The following is a 16,384-nucleotide window of genomic DNA, read 5'->3' on the forward strand; positions in this document are numbered from 1 at the left end:
ATGAAAATTCTAGGGACCAGATGGCTCACGGTTGGGGCTACCCACAGCTAACGGCTGGCCAGCCTGCAGGCCTCCAGAACCATCCTACTGGCACGACACCAGGTCACCTCCAGACGCCAAGGTGATTCCCCTTCAGTCCTGGGGCTCCCCCCAAGTGCTGCCGGGCAGCAGATCCTGCCCCCATCCCCACCCCGGCGCCATGTCTGGTCCTACCACAGGACCCCTGGCATCCCCTATCCCCTATCACGGCTGCCAGGAGCAGCTGATAGAGCATGCCAGCACAAGGGAGCCAAGCCTCTACCTCTCCCCAACCCTGCTATTGCTACTGACACAAGAAGCCACAGGTGCTGAATAATAGCACCTTTCCAGCATTTTCCAGAAGCACCTGGCAGAAAGCCTGGTTCCTTTCCCGAGAGGATGGGACAGATCAGGTGAGGCCAGCTGAGACCAGAGGGGTCTCAAGGGGGTGGGAGTGCCAAGGAACACCCAGCCCTCTTGGTTCCGGGACCAGCATGAGTTGGGCCCACAGCCTACTGGGGGACAAAGGACCTGGAGAGGTAGTAAATCATGGACAAGTGGGTTTCCTGAGCCTCTCAGGGCTTGGACTCAGACCAAATGTCCTTGGGTCCAGGGTCTTCCAAGCAGAGTACAAATCACCTGGGGATACATGAGCAGTCAGTTTTAAGAGAGTCAATACCCCAATCATCAACTTTCAAATGTATTCTTCCCTAAATTCAACGTGCTGGAGACGTGGCAGTGGCTGGGGAGGCCCCACGCAGCTGGCCCTCCTTCCTACTTCCCTCCTGACCCCACCCTTATGCACTACAAACAAGGTGGTTCTTCCGTCCCCCATCCCACCATGGTGCCCCCCCCATGGGGGCTGCCCACCTCAAGGCTCCAAGCAAAGAGGGAATCCCAAGTTTAAGAGCAGACCTAGAAACTGGGTGAAATCTAGGGAGCAACGCCTTCGGTGAATCAGGTGATTCCCAATTCTTTGCTCTTAGCAAAACTGAAGAAGCATCTAATGGGGCTGTCAGCAGAGAAACCATGAACAACAGCGTCTGATGACAGACCCCGTGCAACTTTCAGTACACAATTTGGAAAGAGTTCCAAAAATTGAGTGACGCTCAAAACTCCATCCATCCCTGGTGCCTTATGTATGTGATTAAGCTTTCTAAGTACTTCCGCGCATGGAAACCAAAACAGAGGAGTTAAATGAAAGCTGAATGTTGTCTCGTGCAACAAGAAGAAATACTAATTCACTGAAACAGCAGCCAATTGAAAAAGAAATGAAGCCCCATCCATTTCATTAAGAGGTGCATTTTCAATTAATTGTTTATTTTTACATTTACTGTTTATCTGAATTTCTTTTTGACAAACTGTATACTAATAATAACTCGATCGGGGGGGGGGGTACGTTTTAAAAAGTACAGTTTTATGACCCCAACAAAATTTTTAAGAAATTTCGATTTCAATTTATGTACATCTTGTTGTGGGAGATGACTGTAAAACAGTGATCAATAAAAGACTCTCAAGCATAAAAAATATATTACATTAGGATAAAATCCTGCGAGGGAAGTGGACTGGAAATATGAGTTCAAGGAGAGAAAGGAAAGATGTAAAATTTCTGTTAAAGACGAGCTTGTTCGTATGTTTTTAAAATGGATGATGGCAGATATCAAACCGCAGTGGGTTTGGATTCTCTCGGATACATTTAAAACAATGGTTTCACGGTTATATTTCCAAAATGACACTTTTTTTTTTTTTACACAATACTCCAGAAATTATATCCTTTGAAATTATCTAAACTCTGGATAAAAATGTGAGACGTCAACTCAAAAATATGAAAGAATGTACGATTTCTCAAAATTCTTCTGGGAGGTAATGAACAAAAAGAAGCTGTAAAGCCGTTGGCCTTTTTGGTTCCTGTCTCTCCAGATGTAACCCCAGGTATGTCAATGTCCTGAGGCTTCAGCTAATACTGCTGGTATCTGATTTGCATTTTGGGTCTCCCGCGTAAAAACGCTTTCATACCTATTACTTCACTCTGCCCCCAACAAGTCTACTGGAAAGACAGGCGGATGTCACTACACCCACCGATCGATGAAGACAGTGTGGCTCAGAGAGGTTAAGGATCCTGTCCAAGACTCCACAGCGGGGCAGGTCCTGGGTCTCCTGGATTATAGTCCGGGGGCCCTTTCCCACGGGGACGCTCTAACTAGGACCCCTGCCCACCTTGAACCAGCAGATGAAGAGCCAGTTGCAGAGATAAGACGTGCCCGGGAGGGCAGCCAGAACTCCCCTACTCTCTGCCCCGCTTCCCTGGTGGCTGTGGCAAGGAGCTGAGTGTTGGTTCTGGCAGGCTCAGGTTACAAAGCCCTGCCAACAACCTACTGAAACAGGAAACTATCAGCTGGAGCCACGGAGCGGGACCTGGCACCCCTGCCTGGGTTTGTCACAGACCAAAACCCGTATGGCCGTGTCTGAATGATGGCCTGCTCCTTCCAGAGCCGTGGCTGAGCCGCCGCCTCCTTTCCCTGCGCCTCCTCCCCGGGCAACCCTGCACGTGTGCAAACACCTCTACCCCTTGATGCTCAAAGCTCACTGCCTAGAAACATCCATGTAGTCCCCCATCTGAGCCTTCACTGTGTCTCCTGCATCCCGTCCAGAGATTTCCAGGACAGAACTCTCTCCCTCACAGGCCTATATCCGGTTCTAAACAGTTCCCACAGTCACAGACGCCTTCCTTTTACAGAGCTGAAATCACCTCCTGGTGACGGCCCTGTATCGGTTGGAGCTCAACATTCTAAAGAATGTGTCCGCTCCTTCCCCTCCCTCTCAAATGCTTCAAGTTGTGAATACTTATCCCCCATCATCTCCCCCACACCCACACTGGCCCTGCTCCCAGTCTCTTCCTCCCCAGGACAAAGAGCCCTTAGCTCTTCTTTGGGGCTCCTCCCCACGCCAAGAATGAACTCTCTGGATATAACCTGGTTGGCCCACACCCCGTATCTGAGGAGAGCCCAGCGGGGTGCTTGTTCCCTTCATGGGCTCCTGCACCTGCTACTCCTCCTGGGCTCCCTCATGTGCAACTTCCCCAGGATTAAGGGCCGATGCTCCCACCCCACAGAGAAGAGCACCCACTGCTTGGTAGTACGTTCTGACCACGAAGATCATGGCATCTGAGCATCCTTATCTCTCAGGAAATGTTCCGGGGACTGAATGTCCTGACTGTTGTAAACTCCACTTGCCTCCTCTTTACCATCTAGGACAAGAAGGGCAAGCAGGTTTCCACTTCGTATTTTTCAACTCTGGCTGACTGGCAGCGACGTCTTGGTGAGCACTGTGTTGAGAAGGATTCTGAAGTGCACTGTTACAGTGTGCAGGGACCAATTAGCAATGCCTGCCACGACTGTGGACCGAGGTGGAACAACGGGAATACCTTGTGTTCAGAATTCCCCATGGTGTTCTTGAAACCTCAAGTGTGGCTCTACCATTCCTCGGGCTGCTGTGCAGAGGTCCGCATGCAGCTTGACAGGTGGAAACGGGAATCCGTTGCCTCACTTCCTTTCACTTCTGGTCTTATCCAATAAAGTCGTCAAGTTCAATATTACGATCTCTGCTCTTCTTGCTGAAAACCCCTGAGTTTCCCCACACTGGCTCCAGTGGCAGTGATGTTCTTTCTAAGAGTGAGAGATATCTTTCTCAGCACGGGGAACTTCTGGGCAGCTGGGAAACGGCAGCCGACACTGCGAGCTTGGCAGCCAGCCTCCGGGGCACGGATGCCCCTCCCGACTCTCCCAGCCTGGGAAGCTGCCAAGTGCCACGCACGTGTCCAAGCCCCAGCTCCTCCATGGGAAGTGCCTCAGATGATGTTTGTGTCATTGGGAACACTGTTTGTTTGATGGCAGTTACAGGACCAGTGAGGACCCGGGGGTGGGGACAAGGGGGGATGGAGCTCAGAGGAAAGGCAAACGGGAGGTTCCCGCATGGCACAGCACGGAATGACCAAACAGGGACGCTATTCTATTCGGCTACAGAGGCCGGCTCTGAGCCCCGAGTGCAGCTGGGTGAGCAGGGCACTCCGGAGGCCCTTGGCTCTGCAGAACCTCATGCTTCTCTGCCAAGTGCCGGGGGAACACGTTAACTCCACGACACCCGGCCACCGGGGCACGGAATGCACACCGTGGCAGGTGCACATTTAAAGGGATGGCTCTAACCGGCATTCTGCCCCTGGCCACATCCGAGAGGGCTTTCCCTCCTTGTTTTCCTTCCAGGTGGGAGGGGTTTGCTGTGAGGGGGATGGACCCTTCAGGAAGTGGAAGGAAACATCACTGACTTGCTGTGTGGCCCAGGGCAACTCTTCCTTTCTGTAGAATTGTTTGCCCCTCTATAAAATGAGGGGATAAGGGGGGTCAAATCTATGGCACGTATACCCCACTGACCATCTCCACGTCCATGGCAGACATCAATAATCAATCATGCCACCCTTTAGAATGGTGAATACAGGACTCCTTATAAACAGCAGCAATTACTTGGCCCACAAGACAAAATCTAGTTGTTGTCTTGAGATGAGATGAATTCAAAAAGCTCAATTCTAACTATTTTTTTTTTTTAATGCTTTTCTTTCCTGGCACTGAGGCCAAACCAGATTTCTCTGAGCCTGACCGTCGGTAGAAACTACACCCTCGAGGAGGAAGGTCTGCCTTGATGGATACGAGATGAGCCTCCATAACGAGCAGGAAGTGCTCCCAGGCCCTGCGACAGTACAGGCTCCAAAATGGCGGCTCCACTCCTGACTTGCGGGAGTGGCTTTATTCCTTTTTCTCTTTTTTACTCCTCTGACTTGTGACTTTACTCCTTTTTCGTGAAGAGTTTGCCAAAAGCAGGTTACTTAGAAATGTCCCTGGATTCTAGGGAGGGAGGACTTAGAAGGGGCCCCAGGGATAGGACAGATTGCCCTGTCCAGTCCTCAGATGAGAAAATTGAGACTCAAATTAGCCGCTCAGTTAGAGCCCATGTCTTCTGACACCTCATCCAGTGCCAGCCTTTTTCCCCACCCCATTTTTTTTTTCTCTACACCACACTGGCTTATTTCTTAGGCTTTAGAAAAAAGCAGAAACTATTACCACTCTTCCCCCTTGAAGTGGTACTTCAAAGAGGTACTCTTCCCCCTTGAAGAGTCACACTAATACTACTGATAATAATAGCAAATCATTTAGGAAGTACAATGCTAAGTGCTTTATGTACATCATCTTATCTAATCTTCACAGAACCCCAGGAATTTGCAATTATGAGAACTGAGGCACAGAGAGGTCAAGTAGCCTGCCTGAGGTCCGACAGCTATTACGTCAGAGAGCCCGGATTCACTTCCAGACTGAAAACCCAAGCTCATTCTCTCTGCACAATGCTGTCCTCCTCCACCCGCCTCTTTTGATTTGCACACCCATGAGGTGGGCAGGACAGGGAGCATGCCTCACTGGATAGAAGAGGACACTAAGGCACAGCAAGGCCAAGGACCCTGCTGCTGAGCAGCCGCTGAGTTGGAAATCACCATCAGAGGCTGGCACGAGGCCGTGGGGCCTCTTGCTGTGCAGGCAGCTGGCCCAGGGAGGACTCCTCCCAACACTTGCCTAGCATGGCTGCTATAGGCCTTCCCCACCAAATCCTGGCTGCTGGCTCCAGCCCAAGATTCAGATACAACTACCCTTCACTGGCTGTCTCCGGGTGAAGACACATATATATATATCTACTGGGCCCCATGAGTCTCAAAACACACACCCCAAAGTGAGGAAGGGCACACCCTCTCTTGGGGTAGCTAACACCAGTGGCTAACACTGGCCTTGGCTCTGGGAGAGTGAATACTGAGGGAAGAAGGACAGACATGGGCTCCTGATAAGCCCCTTCTTCCACTGGGCACTGAGCTAAGCTACTCCTGCTCTTCACCAAATACTTCTGGTTCATTCCAATTCTGTCATGAGGGATGATGGCATTTCCCGGCCACCTGAGATTGGGAGGGGCCATGTGACTAATGAGGCCAATGACAGGGAGAGAACTTAACTTTTCTCCTTTCTGAGCTGTAGCAGGTAATAGCTAGTATGAATCTCTCCAGAGCTTTCTCTCCCTCTGTCCCTTGGCTGGCAGCATTTCATACAATAGCTGCTTTTAGCCTGGGTCCAGAGCAGAGCCCCCAGATGACCCACAATGGGCACGTAATATGACTTAAGAAATAAACCTTTGTGGTTTTGAGCTACTAAGATCTCATCACTCTCAGGCTCGTTTGTTACGGAGGCATAACTTAGCCCCATCCTGACAGTTATGGCCCCAATGTCAATACTGCTCCCTAGAAGCCAGTCCCTACTAGGCATTGTGGGGTGGGAGCAGGGAGCACAGAGGCACGGGTCAGAAAAGTCCAGGGGCTCCTAGTCTCGTGGCAGAGGTAGGCACAGGCAAGGCCCCTCTAATTTAAAATAGACAATGGGAAAGCCGCCTGGGTGGCTCAGTCGGTTAAGCATCTGACGTGATCTCGGCTCAGCTCATGATGTCTTAGGTTTGTGGATTCGAGCTCCGCGTCAGGCTCTTCACTGACAGTGCAGAGCCTGCTTGGCATTCTCTCTCCACCTCTCTCTCTCTCAAAATAAGTAAATAAACTTAAAAAAAATTTTTTTAATAAATAACGGGAAGTACTCACGTGAGGGGTAGGGTATAAATGGAACTCTGACCAGAAGAGATTCAAGAAAGCTTCTGGAAGGTGGCGGCACAGGAGCCGGCCTTCAAAGATGGGCTGGATTTGGGCATGTGGAAATGGACAAAGGCTTTCCAGGGAGAGGGAACGGTATGAGCAAAGGGCAAGAAATGCTGCATAAAGGCAGAGTGTGCTAGAACGAAAGGTCCAAAAAGATCGTAAATAGGAAAGAGGGATCAGGTTACAGAGGATCTCGATACTATGGCCTTGACCTGACACAGCGGAGTGGGAAACCCCAAGTTTATTAGCAGGGAGTGACATGGTCACTGATTTGTTTTTGCCAAGGCCCCTGGCAGCCAGAGTAGAGGGCAGGTGAGGGCAGAAAGACACACAGGCATGGCTGTCAGTGGGATGCTACAACGACCCAGATGGGGCTGACAGGGTCACAAGGAACCGCAGAGAACAGCCGGGAAAGGGAACACGAGGTTGAGCCTCAGCAGCTGGGAAGAAAAGGCAACAGGACTTGAGCATAAACTTGGGGACACGCAACAGGGGAATCTCTGCACAAGGCCCTGTGTGCCAGACATGGGACGTGAGCCAGAAGTCAGGAGGAAGTGAGCCAGAGCTGGACCAGGAAGGACAGGCAGAGGGGAGGGGGGGCGGCAGCGTCTAAGAACACACTGAGCACGGGAAACGTGGAGCAGCGAGGATGAGAAGAGAAGTCTGGGAACAGGCGAGACAAGTCCTCCATGGCAGGCGAGGCACGCGGACTTCACAGACCAGGGTTTGCAAACCTGTGGCCTCGGAGTGACTCCGACCCACAGACAGGTTTGTTTTGCTTGGCAGATTTCAAAAGTCAGATTAGTTGCCAACATTTAAAGCCAAAAGAATTCACCTCAGATTTCTCACTTCTGGCGTGTGGCACGTCTACACTGAGCCCGTCTCCCACCCAGTTCCGGTGGCAGCTGAGGACCGAGCCCCTCTGTGTGTGTTTTGGGGGAGGCCTTGCAGGCATCTGGGTCTGTGAGCCCCGCCGGGTGCAGGTGGCCCTGAGGGGAATCCCCTGGCTCCCGCTGGAAAGTGAGGGGGGAGAGAGAATTTCTAAGAAATTCATTTCCACAGAGCTCCTCTGAACCTGACCCCCAGACCAGAAGAGACAGGGGAAGGTGCCAGTCTGTCGCGAGTCCGGTCCCGAGGGGGCCTGTTCCAAGCAGGACGTGCACTGGGAGCTGCTTGCGGGAGCCCGCGGTGAAGCCAAGGAGAAAATAAATGCAGACAGGCATTTAGGACAACGAGCAACGTGGTGGTGCTAGGCCTACCTGGGGCACGGGAGCCCCACGCCATGAGGGATTTGCCACACCTACAGAAAGTTCCAGGCATCTGACCCGAGCAAGTCTTAAAGCACGGATAGGGCTCTGGCATGTCAGGGAAGGAAAGAAGAGGTCCAGACTACAACTGTCCAAGCAAGAGGCAGGTCTAAGGAGCCTACGTCCTTCCCCAAGGGCAAAGCAGAGCCACCTAAGGTTCTCTCAGCCACAGACAGGCAGGACTCTTCTCTCCAGGACTCTGACCCCACGCCCGGGTCCCGGCCCTGACCCTCACGGAGAGGCACTCACCGAGGGTCTGCTGGTTACGAACGCCACCGATCACCACGCAGATCTCGGCGGGCACGTCGCCTGGCCCGTCCTTGCTGACCACCTTCTTCTCCTCCTTGGCCTCCCCCTGCCAGATCACCTCCTGGATGTAGTCATCAGGTAGCTCTGTCTTCACCTTCACCTCCGTCATCGTTCCCTGCTCGGCACTCAGGGAGGCCTCGGCCGGCGCGGGCTCGGGCCCCTCCACCTTGGTGCTCTTCTGGCTGCGCTTCAAGCGCTCCCTGGGAAAGAAGAGAGTCTGTTCAGCGTGGACCCCATGCCAGCCCCCAGACCTATCTGGGGGCCCACCAGCCCAGGGGGTTGCAAAATGTTTAGTGACAGACCCATTTCTCCGTGAATCTCACCCTGAAGCACCGGCACCCATGGCGGCCCCTATGGGTCCTCCAGGGAACCCCAGGGCTCCGAGGAACACCGTTTGAAAATCATTGGGCCAGTATGGCTCCAACGCCACTCGTTTTACAGATCTAAAGAGGTCTAAATGTGCCCAGTAACTCCTGTAACTGGGGTTAGAAAAGACCTACGAGGGCAGCTACGGGTGGCTGAAATCAGTTCTTCTCCAGGTCTGATACGCACATCAATCAGCTGAGAGTCTCGGTAAAATGCAGATTCTGGTTCAGCAGATCTGGGGTTTAGCCTAAAACTCTGCTTTTCTTGCTTTCTTTCTCTCTTTCTCTCTTTCTTCTTTTCTTTTCTTCCTTCCTTCCTTCCTTCCTTCCTTCCTTCCTTCCTTCCTTTTTCTTTCATGTTTATTTATTGTTGAGAGGGAGAGAAGAGCATGAGCAGGGGAGGGACGGAGAGAGAGAGAGAGAGAGAGAGAGAGAGAGGGAGAAACCCAAGCAGGCTCCGAGCTGACAGCAAAGAACCTGACACGGGGCTCAATCTCACAAACCGTGAGCCAGGCGTCCTGTGATTCTGCTTTTCTACCAAGCGTGCAGCAAGGCGGATGCTGCTGGTCTTCGACCTGCACTTTGGACAGCAAGGGTTTAAGTGGCTTGATGGGTACAAAGTGCCCAGTGCTGTTCCCTTCCCTCCTTGGTGGAAGGGCTGAAGATTCATCCAAGCCCCTCCCTGTTCCATCTCACGGACGGGAGACTACAAGCCAAAAGCCTCACTCAGACCTTACCATTCTGGCTTCCACGTGGCTCTGCAAATACCAGAAAACATTCTCAAGGTAATGAGCTCAATATTGAGGTGGGCAGGGAGGGCACAGACCACCGAACCTCCTTTATGGGGGGGCACACTGTGGCCCAGAGCACAACTGGGACTTGCCCAGGGCCACACACAAGACAGGTGGCAGGCCAAGGCATGAAGCCTTGACATCTCTTGAACACAGCGGTTCAATGTGACTCTCTGTGTTATCCTAAGGGGGAGCCTTCTGGCAAGGGGATCATCACGATCACTCCCACCTCTGAGGTACTGCAGCCAAGGTGTGCCACACGGGGAGATCACATCATGTGCCAGCCCAGGGATGCCACCCTGTCACATCCGGCCCTCTCCACTGCTTCAGAGAAGCTTCTGGACTGAACTTGAAGGCCCACACTTGAAGCACACTCAGGCAAGCCCACTAGCATGCCAACCGAGCTTCGTGGAGGTGCCAGGCTGGGAGGCAGGGAACCGGGTTCTGACCCTGGATCTGAAGTGGGCTTGTTGTAGGACTTTGGACAAGATTTTCTCTTCTCTGGGCTTCAACAGCTCCATCTGTCACAGGAGCATGAGTTTTTATCACATTCACTGTCCCTCCCAGCTCTGAACTTTCTCTCAGGTTGGTGACTGAGCAAAGAGAGGAGGAGGGTCCCAGCTAATGAGGAGGGGACAGCAAAAGGCCACTGGGGAGGTCCTAGTATGGACTGAACTGTGTCCCTGACCTGCCCAATTTGTATGGTGAAATCTTTTTTTTTTTCTTAAAGTTTATTTATTCTTGAGAAAGACAGAGAGAGAAAGAGAGAGCAGGGGAGGGGCAGAGAGAGAGAGAGAGAGAGAGACAGAATCTGAAGCGGGCTCCAGGCTCTGAGCTGTCAGCACAGAGCCCAACGTGGGGCTTGAACCCACGAACTGCGAGATCATGACCTGAGCCAAAGTCGGACACTTAACTGACTGAGCCACCTAGGCGCCCCTGTATGGTGAACTCTTAATCCCCAACACAACTACAGCTGGACACAGGGTCTTTAAGAGATAATTAAGGTTAATAAATAAAGTTATAGGGACCTAATCTGACAGAACAGGAAGAGAAATCTGTCTCCCCACCACGTGAGGACACAGAGAGAAGGTGGCTGTCTGTAAGCCAGGAAGAGGGTTCTCACCAGAACCCAACTGTGCTGGCACTGTGATCTCAGACTTCCACTCTTCAGGACCGTGTGACAATATATTTCTGTTGTCCAAGCCACCCGGCCTGTGGTCTTCTGTAATGGCAGCTCGAGCTGACTACTGCTCAGGACTCAGATGGACCAAGCCAGAGTGAAAAGGTAGGCTGGGAGTGGCCCGGGTGACTCAGTCAGTTGGGCGTCTGAGTCTTGATTTCAGTTCAAGTCATGATCTCCTGGTTTGTGTTCAAGCCCCGCATCGGGCTCTGCGCTGATGGCACAGGGCCTGCTTGGGATTCTCTGCCTCTCTCTGCTCGCTCTCTGTCTCTCTCAAAAATAAATAAACGTTAGAAAGAAAATGTCTTAAAAAAAAGGCAGGCTTGTGGGGAACCAGCCAGGAGCCAGGGCTGTCCGGTCAGGCACCTCCTTGCTGTGTGACTTGAGCCACCAGCTGCCTAACTTCCACGCCCCAGTTTTCCCATCTGCAAAATGGAGCTAATAGGATTGGCAGGCAGATTTCAATCCACTAACAAAACACTCAGCACAGTGGCTGGCCTGTAACAGCTATCAAGACATGGTCATCATTACTGTTCTTAATAATGACGAACTGTTACGGCATCCTTAGCACTCAGTGGGCCCAGTGACGCCTCCTCCCGGCCAGTGCCACATCAGGGCCACCATACACTCTTTGGGTTCTTACCCTTCTCTGCATCAGGAAACACAGATCGGGATGGTTCGATCGCCTCAGTGTTCATTTCTCTTACTTACTGAAGAAACACTGAAGTTGCTTTTTATGTGCCGGGACTGTTCTAATATACGGACTCTTTTCATCTCTTTCATCTCGGTTAACAAATGGTGAAGAAGTCCTGGGATTCTCTCTGCTTTACAGATGAGGAAACAGAGGCACTGAGAAAAGTGACCTGATCCAAGTTACACGGGTAGTAAGATGGGTCTTAGCCACGGTGCGCTGAGACTCGGGGAGAAACCTACAGAGGGAAGCCTGCCCACCTGCCTCTGGCAGCTCCCACACCACCCACTCTTTGACCTTCTGCATCTAGAACAGTCCAAACCGTGGTGCTAGTGGGTAAGCCAGAGGAAGGCAGACTGCCTGACTTTTCTGGCTGCTGCTTCCTCCAAGGGGGTATCTTGAACCAGAGCCCCCTTGCTGAGGACCAGTGCCCCTGGGAAGGGATAAGCCTACCCACTCCCTGCTGTGTTTAAGAGTCATCACAGGACAAGGGCACCTGGGTGGCTCCGTCGGTCGGCTAAGCATCCAACTTCAGCTCAGATCATGAGATCATGATTTCACAGTTTGTGGATCGGAGCCCTGCGTCGGGCTCTTTGCTGACAGCTCAGAGCCTGGAGCCTGGTTTGGATTCCGCGTCTCCCTCTCTCTCTGCCCCTCCCCCGTTTGTACTCGATCTCGGTCTTTCAAAAATAAATAAATGTTAAAAAAAAAAAAAAAGTCATCACAGGACAAAAAAGCCTCTTAGTTCAGTGAGGCCCCAGGAGCCACGGGAGCCGCAGGTCTAAGAAGTGACCAGGGAATAGCTATGGCTTCAGGAAGGGAGGACAGTCTGCAGCCAGCCACAACAGAAGGGGATGTCCTGGGAGCGAGGTCTCCCTGGTGCTGGGGCACCAGAGCAGAGGCGGGCAGAGAGCCTGGCAGGAACCCCATGTGATGAACTAAGATGGGAGGTTCTGAAGCTGGATGGTCCCACGGCCAATTTTGGAACCGCCACCACAAAGCTGTGGGTTCCTGCACAAGTGACTCCAATCCCCTAAGCCTCAGTCTTCACACCCGTACGATGGGGATAAACACAGCACCAACCTCACAGCGCTGTGAGGCAGAGACAAGGCAATGTCTGCAAGGTGGCCCCAGTGGAGATGTCCTACACATATCTATGGTCTTATGTAGGGGTGCAGGAGAGGGAAGCATGCAGAGGACACAGGGAAAGGGTCTTACATGGCACAGACGTGCAGGGGCTGTGGATGTAAATCAACAGGGGTTTAAATCCCATCACCATCACATCCCAGCTGGTGACCCTGAGTGAGCCCCTGACCCTCTCTGAGCCTGTTTCCACATAAGTGATGTGGGGAGCCCCGTATCCGCTTAAAAGGTATTGTGAAGATCAACCACAAAAATGTAAATCCAGGACCTCATCTAGAGTGACTCATACAGCAGAGGTGATCATGCCCATGGGAACCGGTGACAGCTGCTGAAGTCGCTGCTCCCTGACAGAGACGGACCACAGGGATGCTAACCACCAATCCTGCTGGCTCACTGGGCACAGGGGTGGAGCTCGGGGACCCTGTCTGAACCCGAATGCCAGCCCGGCAAGAACAAAGCCCACGGGTCTCAGGGGGGCTGCTAGGCAGGCTGGTAGCTGAGGATTCCCTCTGGCTTGGCCTTGGCTGGTCCTGAACCTGCCTGCACAAAGGGTTAAGCCCCAAGCACAGGGCAGATGTGTTCCCCAGGACAGCAAAGAGGCCCAGTGGAGATGAAGGGTCCAACCTGCTTGTGCTCCCCACAACTGAGGTCACGGAGAGGGAACAGAACAGACCCTCCCCCTGAAATACCCTCAATTCACTGCCGACACCTGGAAGCTCAGCCTGAGAACTACGAATGCTTGTCCACCCACCCAAACAGACTCAGTGTCCTTTCCTGCTCTCAGGCACCCCTGCCAGCATCAGGACGTCCTGGTGGGAGGGAGGAGTTGCTGGAATCAGACAGGCTGGGCACTCACACGCCCTGTGACCTCGGGCTGGGCTCCCCCTCTGAACCTCAGTTTCCTTATCTGTTAAAGAGGGACCATGATCCTTGCCAATGTGGGGGTGAGAGATGAGCCGGGGAGCTGGGGCAAAGTAGATTTCCATATATGGCACCTGCCATGATGATGACATCACTGATTCATGAGGACATCCTCACCTCTGGGAGGCCTTTCTTATCTGCTGGAAGTGGAGTCAGACCCCCTTTCTGAATGCCCATCCGCCCCCACACAGGAGACTCTTACTCTGCGAGCTACATGAGCTATCCTGTCCCCCAAAAGGCACTCCCTTAAATGGGATATCCCTGAGCCCTGGAGGTACCAAGGACACTGGCAACTTCTCCCGGCTCCATGCTGTAGATTTACAAGCCCAAATGTTGCTTTTCTCGGGTGCTTTGCATTTAATTAGGTGTCCTAATAACAATGGAATCACCGAAGTACTTACATCACTTTGAATTAGTGGTGTAGCATCTTCTAACTTCTTTAAAAAAATTTTTTTCATATATCATTTTTTAAAATAGAGCTCATTATTTTAATTATATCCATTTAAATGTACAGTGGAGCCCTTGGATATTCTCAGCACGAATCATTAGGTGTATTAGTGAAAAAGCACTCGGAATCTATCTACATGCTGACACTCCATAATCTATTCTATTTGTGTCGCTGTAAAATAGATTTATATATAGATAACTACAAAATAGTTGCTCAAGATATGCTATGAATTTTATATTTAACCTGAGTCACACTTCAACATAAAATCTAAAGTCAGGCACTAAAAGGATATTTCTCGGTAAGAATATACCGTCTGTGGTCACTGGTTACTGCGCATGCCAGAAGGCCAAGAGAGAAGCCAGACCAAGTGACCTCCTTGCCCCCTAAGAACGGTGACCCCTCATTAGGGCAATGGTTCTCAAAGTGTGTTCCTTGGAGGCTTAAGGGTTCCACAGCAATGGTCCAGAGGACTGAATGAGGCCTGAATGAAAAGAGTGGTGTTGAGTGGGGCTCCAAGACCCCTACTCTCTCTTTGATTTTAGCCTGATGTACTACATATATGTGCTTCTTTCTCTCTGTAGTGGGGTAAATGGTGCCCTCCCCCCCCCACCCCAAGATATGCCCACATCTTAATCTCCAGAACCTATGAATGTGACCTGACTTGGAAAAAGCCTCTTTGCAGATGGATGTATTTAATTTTAGCACTTTAAGATGGGATCATTGTGAATTACCTTAGGTGGACCCTAAATGCAAGGACCAATGTCCTTGTAAGACAGACAGAAGAAGGGACAGTGCAGACAAGAGAAGGCAACATGACCACCAAGGCAGAGATTAGAGAAATGCAGCCACAGGTCGAGGAAGGCTACAGACACGAGAGCTGCAAGAGGCAAAGAACAGATTGTCCCCTGGAGCCTCCAAAAGTGTGAGAGAACACACTTCTGTTTTAAGCTCCCCAGCTTGTGGTAATTTGTTACAGCAGCCGCAGGAGACTAATACCCTCCCTGTGTTAGACTCTGAAGAACCCGCTCCACCGCAATTAAGTCTGCAAACCACCGCCCTCCACCACCCTCAGCTTTCTTCTGCTTCGTTCTTACTCATCCCCAGCGCCGCGTGCGGCCGGTCCAATGTGCCCGCAGAGCCTGCCTGGGAAAGTTTCAGAAACAAATCTCTTCCTCTGGGTTTTGCCAGATGGCTCTTCAAGTGCTTGGGCCCGCCCCTCCCCATCTGGCATCCACAAGAGCCCTGCAGCCAGATGCAGACACTGAAGCACAGAACGAGGCCCAGCCCAGGCACTGCCGCCCCCGTGCGCGGCAGCAACTCAATCAACACTGTGAATGAAGGGCATGCGCGAGGTCACGCACCTTCCAGGGACCAGAAACAATTTTCCCGACTCCTATCCGGGTGCTGTTCCCACTAAACCCTGCATCAGTGGACCGGGGACCCAAAGGCCATGCCATTTCTGGCCGTGTGGGAGGAGGAGTTTCAGATGACGTCATGTGCCCAAGAGTCAGACAACTTTGCTTGCTTGCGGGTATAATTTCTTCATCATTCCACCAAAAATGCTAATGCCTGAAGCTCTGCCAGGTCACGGTACTTACGAGGGATCCTCAGCACACCGGAGATCAGTCCTACCCCTGCCTGATTCGGTTTTCCCACCTGCATGACGAGGGACTTGGAATCTAAGGCAGCGGTAGAGGCTGGACCTCCACCCAGCAGGGTAAGGGTCTCCTCGCACAGGGCGGGGAGCAGTGAATGCGTGTGCCCTGAGGCTCTGCCTGAGGACCACCCACCTCCTGCGAAGGCTACTGCCTCTTCACTCTGGCACTTGAGCCACCAGAAACAATGTTAAGGGTGGTGGGGGAGGGGGCGGATCTCTAATCAGTGTGTAAATAATGACTTAGTTAACTCCCTCTAGAATAAAACTTCATTAAAAGACTCCGCTCATTAGGAATGAGGGTTAAGTAGCCTCAAGCTGAGCTTAAACACACTCTCCACAAATGCACGGGGTGTTAAAAGAATTAATGCACATCCAGCCATGACTTCAGGGTCAGCATTTACCCTGATGCACGGGCTGACCGCTGACCAAGTCCTCCTGCGCTACCCAAGGTCCTACCTACCGATGATCTAAGAGCAAAGGATTCTTCCTATTCGGGAGTCAGCAGGGCCCTCCTTGGCAATGCTTCCAAGTCCAATGAGGCTTCTGCCTCCCCCGTTCCACCAGGGCTGTTCTTCCCAAGGCCCCTGGTGACCTCCATGATCCTAGAGCCTACGGTCCCTTCCCGTCCTCAGCGACCTTGTCCTCTGTCAGTAGCCCTGGACGAGCTCCTCCCTCTCTCCTCTGTCCAGCTCTTTGTTCCCTTTGGCTCTGTGCTCACCTGGTGGGCCCCTCCTCTATCTTCTGCTAATTCCTCTTCACCAGCCCAACCCTTATATACTGACATGCCCCAAGGATCAGTTCTAGAACCTCTCCCATCTTTATCCACA

General features: G+C 52.0%; 1 protein-coding gene across 6 annotated transcripts in view; it reads right to left on the reverse strand.

Moving 5' to 3' along the window:
- Positions 1 to 16,384, reverse strand: part of ZNF618 (zinc finger protein 618) — a 182,964-nt gene that overhangs the window by 56,781 nt on the left and 109,799 nt on the right. For all 6 annotated transcript variants that reach the window (XM_053204758.1, XM_053204757.1, XM_053204759.1 and 3 more), the window contains exon 3: positions 8,302 to 8,561. In XM_053204758.1, the coding sequence (XP_053060733.1) occupies positions 8,302 to 8,561 (260 nt within the window). The remainder of the gene's footprint in view (positions 1 to 8,301; positions 8,562 to 16,384) is intronic.

This window comes from Acinonyx jubatus, chromosome D4, assembly GCF_027475565.1.
Source record: "Acinonyx jubatus isolate Ajub_Pintada_27869175 chromosome D4, VMU_Ajub_asm_v1.0, whole genome shotgun sequence".
Classification (NCBI taxonomy): domain Eukaryota; kingdom Metazoa; phylum Chordata; class Mammalia; order Carnivora; family Felidae; genus Acinonyx; species Acinonyx jubatus.